At 32.4% G+C, this 12,708-nt stretch overlaps 1 protein-coding gene across 1 annotated transcript; it reads right to left on the minus strand.

The window, feature by feature from the left end:
- Positions 1-953: 953 nt before the first annotated feature.
- On the minus strand, positions 954-7,565 carry LOC139857277 (PX domain-containing protein EREL1-like). The gene is made up of 10 exons (XM_071846013.1): positions 7,118-7,565; positions 6,287-6,397; positions 5,069-5,167; positions 4,803-4,889; positions 4,464-4,572; positions 3,208-3,860; positions 2,462-2,626; positions 1,818-2,060; positions 1,493-1,714; positions 954-1,422 (listed from the first exon to the last, which is right to left on the minus strand). Exons 1-10 carry the CDS (start codon positions 7,208-7,210, stop codon positions 1,171-1,173), a joined length of 2,034 nt encoding a protein of 677 aa, XP_071702114.1. The 5' UTR covers positions 7,211-7,565; the 3' UTR covers positions 954-1,170.
- Between the last annotated feature and the right edge of the window lie 5,143 nt (positions 7,566-12,708).

A 12,708-nucleotide genomic window follows, 5' to 3' on the forward strand; every position in this document is an offset into this window, starting at 1 on the left:
AGATCAAAGAAAAAAGCGTTAGATTGGAGCGAATGGCTGATCAACCCTAGCATCTTTGATGACCATGGATAACTCATTTAGACAGCGATTCATCTGTTTTTCCTGTTTATTTTTTTTTCATTTTCCCCATTCTGTTTCGATCCATAGTAGTCTAGTATTAGATTTCCTGTAACAAGCATGTTTCTCACATGCTTTGCTTTGTATCATCTTTTATTTTAATGAAATTTGGCTTTTCAAAAAAAAAAAAAAAAAAAAAAAAAACAATAAACGAACAAGCTAATACTTTGGACCTACACAAATTGAATGTTAGTTCTGTTTATTTTGTATAACAGAACATAAATATATAATTATGTATGATTAGAGGATTGAAGCAAAAAACACGCATAAAAAGAAAGAAGGTAGACAGAGTGAATCAAGTCAATCCGAGTATCCGACCTATTCTACCATTCATTTATTTATGTTAAGAGCATTTTTAACAATGATGGTTGTTTTGGCGTGTTACTGGGTGTGGGAGAGGTGTTTGATGGACGTGTTTATAAACTGGTAAATAATGGGTTGGAGTGTTGAATAGCGTGTTGGGTGATGTGCTCTTATCTGATTGAAAGATATGTGAAAAAGAGGATAAAAAATAATTAGAAAAGGAAAATGGACCAATGAAAAACAAGAAAAATAGTTGCACGCTGCATTTCCTCTCTGTTCTTGAAGCACACACGCCGGCCAACACACACAAACACGCCTTGTAGTGGTGTGCTAGTGGCGTGTTGGGCTAACACACACCCCAGCACTCATTGTTATTGATAGTCTAAAGGCTAACATAAACTTAAAAGCTAGCATCATTCAAGTCATTCATTTATGTAAAGATTAACATAAACTTAAAAAAGTGGCATATAATTGTAATGCACAAATGGAAGTTAAAATGCAGCTATGTTTGTCACGTGTCAATAATGGTAGTCTTAGTGCAAAATCTTGACATGGTAATCATATCAAATAAAGCCCCATACAATCCAGTATACGTGCGCTTAAAAGATATTTGCCTGAATAACCAGCCAATACAACTTTTTAAAAAAACAAGTCTTCAAATTACCCACAAAGGTAACGTAATATTAGTAGAACGCCATACACTATAGCTATATTTATGTATCGATGTATGTACAGTTTTCACCCATACGTTCATCTTGTATCTAATGTCTCACTTTCTAGAGTATTTTCTAAAGGGACTTCCATGTCTTTTGCTGTTACAACGCCTGCTTTGAGAGCATGATGAACAAGACGACTCACTTGTCTTCTTAGATTGATGTTATCTACAAGAATCTCTGACAGAATCTTCCTAAGTTTATTATTTGTTGGAATTTTATCATCATCATCGTTCATATCACCAGCAGTTGAAGCATCCACATTATCATCTTGAGCTAATATTTGTGCCTGCAGAAAAAACCAATTGAGATAAATTTCGAACTTGTGTATCAGGTATAACATGCGAATTGAAATGTACCTGTGCAAATAGGGCTTCAATACGCCCATCAGATATTTTTACAAGTTCTAAAGCATCTTGCACTGATGGAGAATCAATTACTAGTTTATCTTCTTCACTTTCATTTACCAAATTCATGCTGCATTCACGAAGCCGATGTTGAAGAACATCACATTCATGCAGCAACTTTAATCTAGCAACTTCATCCTTCTCAAATTTCTGTTTTTCTTGTTGGAGTAATTTCTGTACACCACAATTTTATAAACATACAATTTTTTACAGTATATCACGTTTTGCAGTTTTACATACTTTAATTATTTAATTATAAATAAACAAAATAAAATACCTCTGTATCTAACTTTTCGAAAAGTGATTGATTTAGTTGCTGTTTTAATTCTGCTTGTGAACTTCTAAGGGATTTAACCTCTTTAACAAGAACTTTGACATCTGCTTTTGATTTAACTTCTAGTTCTTGATGTTTCTTCAACAGTTGCTCAAACTTGTTTTTAGCATTATCCAGCTCTTGCAATAATCCATCTTTTTCTTCGATCACGGATGTTTTTGGTGTTTCTGTTTCTTGCTTACCGTCCTGGAATTTTTTCACTAGTCAATTTTTCATACAACAATGAAGTTACATCTACATGAAGAATATTTGACCCAGTTAGTAACTGGGTCGGTCTGGGTGTGTGTTTTCGTACTGACAGGTCAAATAAATAATTCAGATATAAAGGAAAAGGATCATATGGGTCGAAAGTCGACCTCTTCAATGTAAAAAGAGCACCCTGGATCATTATACAAAAAAATATAAACTATTGTTGAGTCACATGCTACAAAAGAAAAGAAGTTGGACAGAAAGTGTATCAGGTCAATCAGACCCATTCAACACTGACCAAATAATTATCCACTTTGACCCGTTATCCATCCCACCCTCCCTGCCCATTCTGCCATATCCAGTTCATACATATAATAAAAGCAACAGTGTCATGAAACCTGTTGAGACTTCAATTTGAACTCCATTTCTAGTGATTTGCGTCTAAGTTCTTCCATATCCCACTGCATTTGAGTAACTCTTTCCCTTTCCATTAAAATCGCTTGGTGAAGGTTTTCTTTACTTCTCAACTTGGTGGTCTCAAGTTCCTCCTCCAAATCCTTGACCTACAAATATACATGGCGTTTCAGTTTGAAGTATTATATAATCATGTTTAATGTGATGAACTTTTGATTACTGCATGAAAATCATTGAAATTTTTATCTATTTCCACAAAACAATTGTTAGAGCTAGGGCTTTACAAATTCACCATGTTTGTCTTATAGCAATACAAACCATGAATAGATCTCATGCACGAACAAGATAGAACATAATGCAATTTATTTTGCATCACTTTAGTAACTTGAGAACCTTGAATTATGAGTAGCCAGTATAGGGGCAATTTTAATCAATCTATAAAGTTATCCCAACCCAATATTAAAATAATGTATTTTTATGTGTCACACTACACTACACTAGTAAGTAGAGGACCTTACATGCATGGGTAGCTGGTAAAGGGGCAGTTCTTACCCATCCATAGGTAACCCATTTTGACACAAACCACTTAAAGCAATGACAACAGTGTAAGCTTTAGAAGAAAGTTACAAGTTTAAATCACATGACTATATAATAACAAGTACAAGATTAGATATATTCCACTTAAGAATGAACGGAAGCATTTATAAACGAGCAGCATTATTTAACATACCTTGGTAGTAAGGTAATCTTTGACTGCAATTTCTTGGTTCAATCTTGATATTAGATCCTCCATGTCTGTTTTTGCAGTTCCCAATCTCCTCTGCATACTAATAAGAACCCTATTGACTTTTTGCTGATGCCCTAATGGAAGAACTAAGTTTACATCACTCGAAGAACCATCTTCATCTCCCACCGAACCAGAAATCTCCATATCCAATGACACACTCTTTCTTAACGAACTCGTCTCCATCCCTAAACTCCCATTCAAAACCTTCTCATGGGTCCCACTTAACTTACCATTCCCATTTTTGTCACCACTTCTCATAACTTGGTTAATCTCTCTAGCATGCATTGTATGCTTTGGATACCGTTCTACTTGCTCTAATATAGCGTTTCCCATTAACAAGCCCTCGTCAATATTAGACATACCGCGTTTGACAAGTTTTTCTAGTGGACTGGTCAAATCTTCGTCTAACGATAAATCTTCTGTACCTGCTTCGGATACGTTATCGCGTCCTACGCTTGAAGTTCCAATTTCTGAAGTCTCGTAAGCAGTATCACTACCGTAATCTGGTGTAAGTGGTGAACTACCAGAAGCCATGGAATCGGCATTACTCACTGAACGGCTTCCTTGTCCTATTTGTGCGTTTTCATCTTGAAATGCTGCCAAAGAATGTAATATATGTTATCAGAAATTTAGTAAAGACATAATTACTGAAATAGTCCCTGTGGTTTCATCCAAATTGCTGAAATAGCCCCTAAGGTTTTTTTTACGGAGATAATCCTCGTGGTTTTTAAAATGATGCTGAGATAGTCCTTTTGTTACTGTGATAGTCCCCGTGGTTTCAGCAATTTGGTGAAACCACAAGGACTATCGGACTATCTTAGTAACAAAAAGACTATCTCAGCATCATTTTGAAAACCACGAGGACCAAGTAGATCAAAATTAAACCCTAGGGACTATTTCAGCAAATTGAGTGAAAGCACAGGCACTATCTCAGTAATTATGTCTTTAGTGAATTTAGTAAAGTTTGTTAAAAGGTTTTATGTTAGAGGTGACATGATGCGCAGGTCGGGGAGGTTGGGTAACAGGTTTGTATCTTAGGAGTCAAAATGAGCTCATCTGAAGTTCCACTTTTGGCTCAATTTTTTTTTTATAAATTTTGATGAATTTAAGATAGAGCACACACGAAATTAGCCCTAAGTGTCTCTTAAAATTGCTACCTCTAGTTTATGTTATATGAGGTGAAGCAGGCAATTACATACCAGAACGAGCAGCAGATTCTAATTCAAGAAATGATGCGACTACAATGCTTCGCGATATATCAATGTCAGATAGCAACTTTGTCATCCACTCCTCCAAAGAACAACGTCGCTGCATAATAGGAAACACATGAAACATATTCGATTCAGATTTTAAGTTGATATATCAGTTGAAAAAAGTTGAAGAGTTGTGATGGACATTTTTTATCTTGTTCTTTTAATTATCACAACAATTTTGTGAAGGTCTTTAATGGGCAAAAATGTTATGTCAATTTAAAAATGTGTCATTTGTTTAATATTTATATGTATAGGTATAGGTAAGGCTACAGAGACGATAACTACCTCTTCTAACAATGTTCGGCTTTTTAGCCGCAATAATCCCTTTGGTGGTGCTGATGGGAGATTCTTTTTGGGAAATGCCTTCCTAAGCTGCAAAAGTTAAGTTCAGAGGTAAAATAAATCATAATGAGAACACGAACACCAAATATAAGGTTGCCGGTTCAAATCTCAAAACAAGGGTTTGAATTACTTCCCATTATATATTTATATTAAATGGTTATTGTTAAGTCAAGCACAACAGATGATATAAGAAAAGTTAATGTACTTACAGCAGCAAGTAACCTTAAAAAATCATTAAATCTTCTTAACACTGCACGTGTTGTTGTGACCCCTTCAGGTGATTGCATACCAACCACAACCCTGTAGAACTGTCCTAAATGTGTTAATATGAAATAAACCTTAATCAAAGAACAAAGTGAACATATGCATTATGTAAATTATCAAGTTCTACCAAGAAGCAAGTTAAAAAATATACACAAGAATAGGCCAAGTCAACAAAAAGACAGGTTTGCAGTAAAAGCCTAGTTTGAAGAATTGATACATTAAGAACTAAGGTCCCAAACTCTATTCAATCTAAAACAGGTTTCATGATATAAAATGGAATTGTTCATACAAGATGAAACTACATAATTATGCTTACTAATTTCAAATTTTACGAAATTGCTCTAATTGTAGAACAGATAAAGTTTTAAAAGATATATACTCCATATATGGTTAGTTGAAGTTTTCCCGGTACATACTACTGTACATGTTAAAGAGTTGACAGTACTATAATATTATTTACTTGATCTAACCAAGCCAACTTGGGGTATTGAAGATTAAAATCTATTTAAAAATGACTTCTAGTAAGATTTTATCACAAATCAATATGAATAGATGAGTTAATTGTATTCTTGTGGATTTACAGAATGATAGTCAAAAATCGATACCTATGAGATAAACAGAAATTTCAAGATGGGAAACTGAGAAACCATGTTGTGTTAGGTACACCACTTTAGTGCGATACAGAAATGAGTTAAAGTGCCTTAAATTGTTTGTTGAATATAATAAATTGGTATAGATAGCGATATTCAATGACAGAATTATAATTGATATGCCTACCGTTAAGCACAAGCACAGTTTCATACGTGCATTAAAAAGGAAGTTTTATTTCAATTATATAGTTTTTGTTCTCATATATATTGTTCACCTGTTCAGCAAAGGCTCTATTCCTCACGATTACCATGACTGAAACAGAACTAAAAAAATTCTAGCAATTCCTTTGGCAACACCATTACACCCGGATACAGTTATTCACCAAAGTTATATCTATTTTTTTTTTTTTAACAGCAACATTCAAAGTTGTTCACCAAAGCTATATCTATTTCCTAGATGACTACTGCATTACTCATTGTATATCAGAGGTAACTATGTAGATTTGAAGAAAGAAGGAATACATGAAATTACTTGTGTAAGATTGAAAAAACTTAGATATTATGAATGTGTACCACAACGGGGTCTGAGTCTCTAGATTTTGGAAGAACAACCCAGGCTGGGATCGTGATGCAGTAACTCCATCCTGTGCAAGGATCATGAGGCCAAACTGTGTCCCGCCCATTCTGCACAATACACAATTTTGAGACAGGAACTAACACAAGACTAGCAAGCAAAAATATAAATAACTGGATAAAGTATATTATATGTTAAATGACAATACCCCTACAAACAGAAAAATGACTAGAAATAGCTTGACGAGAACTGCAATTACACTAATACAATACATTAAGTACGACGTCATAGAAGAACTCAAATGCAAGATCCATTCAGGTCAAAAAGAACAAAACTAACATCACGTTCATAATGTTTACTGTGACACATGATCTTGTAAACTAGCATTTATTAAAGCTGATTCTTATTGTTCAGTTAAGGCATTCTGATAAACTGTATCCCTACATAGAAATAATAACTGACAGAATTTGCTTACTGAATGTAACACAATCATCCCCATATGACTCACAGTTGAAAACGGCTTCCTTAAATACGTTAAACTCTACTAATGAGCATCTTACCATATAACCTCATTACTTCCTTATATCTTTACAAGATAAAAATGCAAAATTTTCACAGTTTCACTATACTAACATCAATCAGTTAATTGTCTCAACATTACAACACATAGATTGAGCTCTGATAACATTAAATTCCAAAACATCAATCGCATCTAATCAAATAATCACCGCGTAATTCAACTTTAACAAGCATAAATAAACTCAATTCTTCAATCAAACAGAATGAAATTAAGTAATTTAGAATTTAATTCAATTACACAATAAAAGTACCCATTTTTTAGGGGGAGGGCTCCAATCCATGCCTAACGGCAAGGGCGAAGTCCCATCGTGCCTATGTTTCGGAGGACTTGTACGACGTTCCATTTCCGATCAATTTATATCTTCAACAATACAATCAATTTGATTGATTGATTGTATTGAATGAGTAAGCAAGCTAGGGTTTTTGATCAGATCGATCGGAGAGACCAAAGTAGTAGAAGACAAAATTAGAAAATATAAGTGAGAAGTTGACAGGTGGAATGATGTTTGGTACAAGTGTGTAATTGTAATTGCTGTTGTCAGTATTACGAATTACTGTACTTGAATTCAATTCAAGTCCACCGTTCGCTGGAATTTGATATTTGATTTTTGATTCGATTTGAGAATAAGAAAGATTGATAATGATAATATTGCTTAAAGACGAAGGCAAAAGGAGGAGATCAATGTCTTTTCTTTTATTACTTTCTATCTATCTTGTTGTTGATTGATGATTGATGATATTATTATACTGCACTTCGTAAGATTTGAAGGAATTGATTTTTATTGATCGATCGATCCAAAAGAGCAGCAATAACATCAATAATTGTTATTGTTATTGTTATTGTAATTGTAATTGTAATTGTTAATTGTTAATTGTTAAATGTTAAAATAATTATAATTATTATAATTATAATTACAATAATAATAATAAGGATTTTTCTAAGCATAGCCCTAAGGGTTATGCTTAAGATGTTAGGACATGCATTAATCACTTGTAACTTGTTAGTAACCACCATTGATAACCACCTTACTAACTCTTTTATACTATTATTTATGCATCAATTTTTCACTTAAACATAGCCCTTAGGGCTAACATTAGATAAATCCTAATAATAATAATTACTATTATTATTATATTATAATTATAAATTATAATTTTAAATAAATTATAATTATAATTATAAATTATAATAATTAAATAATTAATTATTAATTAAAATAATTATAACAAATATAATTGTTAGCTAGTAAAATCCATGTGTTACGAGCCTCCAAGCGACAAGACCCGTAACCGAATGAATTGCATACATTGATGTCTCCTCCAATCATGAGTCCAATTAATTCAATCTTGAATTAATACAAAGAATTGAACCAAAGTCTCATACTTTGTTGGTAACTTAGTGACCATTTGCACTATGCTCAGGTGGTTAATTCTAGTTATTATTATTATTATTATATTATTATTATTATTATGGTACATTAATATGTAACCCCCCGTTTTTTCCCGTACATGATTTATAGGTGTAAAGTGTACGTACGACTAGTGGATGAAAGGTTCGAGACTTATTCGTGTGTTGAAGTTGTACGCGAGAAAAATGAATCAGAAAGGGCATGGTGTCGCGGCGCGACAAAGAGGGCCGCGGCGCGGCGTTTCGAAGAAATCCAGACCAGAAGTTCGTTTAAAAATGATCCCAGTTCAAGGCAATCGTCGCGGCGCGGCAATACGGGTAAACTGGTGCCGGTTTTGTGTAATTTTAAATGAGGAGCAAGGGCATTTTGGTCTTTTCGCGTTTGAGCCAGATTTGAGGCTTTAACCTCATCCATTCATTTCATTTTCTAATTTCATTTTCCTTTTCTTTTCATTTTCCTCTCAAAACTCAAACACCCACTTGATTTCAAAGGGATTTTTGGAAAGGAAGAAGCGGGATTTGATCATTGGCGTAGTTGACTAGTTTGTTCTCCTCGTTCTTAGCTACACGGTGATACTAGTGGTAAGCTCTAACTCCGAATTTCATTTTCGTGTTCATCATTCAAATTTGGGGCTTTTGATTGTATGATTCATAGATGGAACCCATTTTCGGGTTTGTAAGTGTTAGAGGCGGGTTTTGGGTTGGTTAATGATTTAACCATGTTTAAGACTTGAGGATGGTGTATAATCACTAGTATTAGTGATTATTGATGTTTTGGAGACTTTTAGGGTTCTTGTGGTTGACTAACTTTGACTAGAGTAGAAATTAGGGTTTGTTGAGGATTATAACCCGAATGTCGATTCAATGAGGTTTGTAAACTTAAAATGGATTAAGTTGAAGTATAAAACCGAGTTAAACATGTTTTGGTGTCAAAACTTGTAAATGGTGAGATTTTGACCTTATGGGTCAAAATTAGGGTTTATGGGCGATTTTGAGAACGATAAGTGTTTAACACTTGTGTTCGGGTTTAATTGGCATATTAGGACCATTATCACTTGTGTTAGTGATTATTGGTTAGTTTGGGCGCGGTTTGTACTTGGAGGTGCATTTGGGTCGAATTTGCACTAAGTGTCAAATTGGGTTGGTTTGTAAATCCAATCTAAGTGTGTTGTTGAATTTGTGATAATGGAATAGGTACTTTCCATTGACGAGTTGCGGATTCTTGGAAGCATTCTTCAAGGCGACAAGGTGAGTGTTAATATCCTATATGCATATGTATGTGTAGGATGGACGCAGGTCGGGTGAAGTGGTTCTCGGTTATAGAGCTCACTTCACATATAGGTGGAATTGATGGACTTGTGTACATGTCCAATTAGCACGGATGTGCGTTTTGGTTGACCACCTTTGGCGAGGTGCACACTTCGTGTGTACATTATCACATGGGCTTGTGAGTGGAATAATTATATACGTATGTATATGAGTTATTTATTTGTGGGGTATGGGTTGAAGTTCGTTGTTGACGATACCATACCCTGGAGTATATTATATTGTGGATGAGGGTTTAAAGTTCGTTGTTGACGATACCTCATACGTATGGACTTAAAGTTCGATGTTAACGATGCCATACGATTATTATAGTGACGTTGATGAGGGTTTAAAGTTCGTTGTTGACGATACCTCATATGTGGGTTTAAAGTTCGGTGTTGACGATACCACATTAATATAGGCGAATGGGATTTAAGTTTGATGTTGACGATACCATTCGTTGGGCTAGCCATGAGATCTTGAGTACTATGGATGTTGTGAACATCGATGTTTGTCGTATTGTTGTATATATATATATATATATATATATATATATATATATATATATATATATATATATATATATATTAATGTATTGTTGTGGTGTAGCTAAACCTTCGGGTGTAGCTTATTGGCGTTGTTCATATCGTCGTAGGTGAACTTATATTTTGTTGATGTATCTTTAGCTCGTTGCTTAGTGATCGTACGGTATGCTTCGTATTAGCTTGCCTTTATGCTTGGATGCTCCGGTATGCGGTATTTGATATTTTGTGGCGTGTCCATTTTATGCATATATATGTATGTAGTATATTTCCACTCACTAAGCGTTAGCTTACCCTCTCGTTGTTGATATTTTTATAGGTTCGCATGCTTAGCGGCTAGGGTGAGCTTGGGGATTAGAGATCTTGGCTAGGTTGCTTTAGAAGATCTTGCTTTTGTACTCGATTAGGATTTGGGTAGCGTAGTCCCAAATCACCATGCTCGGTTTTGGTTGGAAACTAAACAAGTCGGGTCGTGTATGTCCGTTTGGACAATTAACTAAAGTATTATTTAAAGCGTATTAAAAGGAAAAATTTTATTGGGCCGGTTTTAATACGGGTTGGGTTGTTACATAATAAAAGTTTCTTTTAGCGAATTAACTATGATATTTCGTAAACAAAATGAGCAAAAATACCAAGCCCTAAACAAAATGTGCAAAAAACTGTCGCAATACGCAAGCGATTGGGCTAAATTTCATATTGTCTATAAATTGTGAAATGTCATATCTTTTAATCCTTTACTTCGATTCAGTCACCGTATTTTTTAGATTTGTCAACATATAGATATCGAAAAAAACACAAATTAAAAAAAATGATGACTAAATCAAAGCTAAGAATCAAAAGTAATGAAATTTCAACGTTTTTCAGTAAACTTGTCACAATCCATTGTCATTTACTATTCCCAAATCGCAATGATAATTTCCTATATACAAATTGAATTTTGCGATATGCGAATGACCAATTTCTAGCTCATGATCGAAAAAATCAGGTCATGGCCATTGACAAATCGCATAAAACACAAACTAGAGTTTGTGAGGTCATTTTTGTGAATTTTTATTTTTTTTACTATTTATTATACTTCACCTCATTTGAATAAGAGACATTTTATTTAATAATTAATATCCTAAAAATTAAGTAAAAGGAATATGAAAAAATAAATTTATTTAATCTTACAATATATTAATTTATGAAATCAATTAAATAAATTATGAAGTATAAATTTTATTATTTAATAATGATTCTCTTTGCTTAAACTGGATATTTTATATCCATATTTATTCACGATAGTTTTATTTTAAAACGTATTAATTAAGTTGCATATGATATGCTTGAATGTAGTTTCAAGGGTTACATTCCTATTATCCTTAAAGAAATTAATATTGTTATGTTAAGGGCATGTATGACAACCCGAAAATTTTCGACAAAATTTAAACAAAATCTCTACATGATTTCATTTAACTTCGATAAATTCTGACGATTCACGAACAATTTTTTTGTAAATAATAATACATTAGTATTAATTAATATTATTATTATTATTAATATAATATTTAACAATATTAACAGTTTCATATACAATTATCATTATCAGTATTTTCAAATAATATTTTATTATTATTATCAAAATTATTATTATTTATCATTTATTATGATTAATATGATTAGTAATATCATTAACATAATTTATATCATTAACATTATTATTGGTATTATCATTTAAGTATTATTGTTATTGTTACTAATATTATTATTAGTTATCATTTTTAATGTTATTATTATTAATGATATTAAAAGCATTATTATTACTCTTATTATTAAATTTTTGTCATTAATATCATTTTATTATTTTGATTATTATTATCATTAGTATAATTATTATTACAAATAATATTATTATTATTTATATGATTATTAGTATTATTTTGATATTAATATTATTATTAATATTATCAATTTTAGTATTATTATTAGTATTTTTATTATTATATTTATTAATATTATACAAATATAAAAAAAAAATTGATGAATACAACAAATACCTAATTGACCTAATCTGTTTATTTTTTATTTATCATGAGTCAGCTCTACATAATTTTTATTTCCATCAGATTTGTGATCTGCTGTATTTTTATTTTTATATATAACGTGATTTGTTTTCATTTTTTTTATCAAATCGTGATTATTTTTTTTAATCTCTCTACTGGTTATAAATTTGTCCTGTTAAATTTCCTGGTTATAAAACTATCGATTTTTCATCATCATTATCAATATCAAATACAACAAGTTCAATTTGTCGAATTAAACAGAAAATAAAATAACAAAAAGCTGAAACCGTATTCTATGTTCTTGTTAAATTATTCAAAAGCTCGATTTCAAATTGTTTTTCAAAAACTAGAAATGCAGTTGTGTTAGGAATCCTTCAAACAATCTTTCTGCAAAATCCCAAGTTCCAATTCATCATATTGAAGTCGAATTTTGGAGTCAAAGTTTCGGTTTTAAAAGTCAAACAAATTGTTCATCCTAAAATTCGAATTTTCTGTTATGTTTTAAGTTTAATTGACGAGTTGGTAAGTTTCTAAGAACGAATTAC

This window comes from Rutidosis leptorrhynchoides, chromosome 7, assembly GCF_046630445.1.
Source record: "Rutidosis leptorrhynchoides isolate AG116_Rl617_1_P2 chromosome 7, CSIRO_AGI_Rlap_v1, whole genome shotgun sequence".
In the NCBI taxonomy this organism is placed as follows: domain Eukaryota; kingdom Viridiplantae; phylum Streptophyta; class Magnoliopsida; order Asterales; family Asteraceae; genus Rutidosis; species Rutidosis leptorrhynchoides.

Excerpts from the sequence above, each read along its gene's own strand:
- LOC139857277 (XM_071846013.1), bottom strand. The coding sequence starts at position 7,210 with ATGGAACGTCGTACAAGTCCTCCGAAACATAGGCACGATGGGACTTCG. Across the intron at positions 4,573-4,802 it reads GCCGAACATTGTTAGAAGAG|CGACGTTGTTCTTTGGAGGA; the intron begins GTAGTTATCGTC and ends CCTATTATGCAG. Across the intron at positions 1,715-1,817 it reads TCGAAAAGTTAGATACAGAG|AAATTACTCCAACAAGAAAA; the intron begins GTATTTTATTTT and ends TGTGGTGTACAG.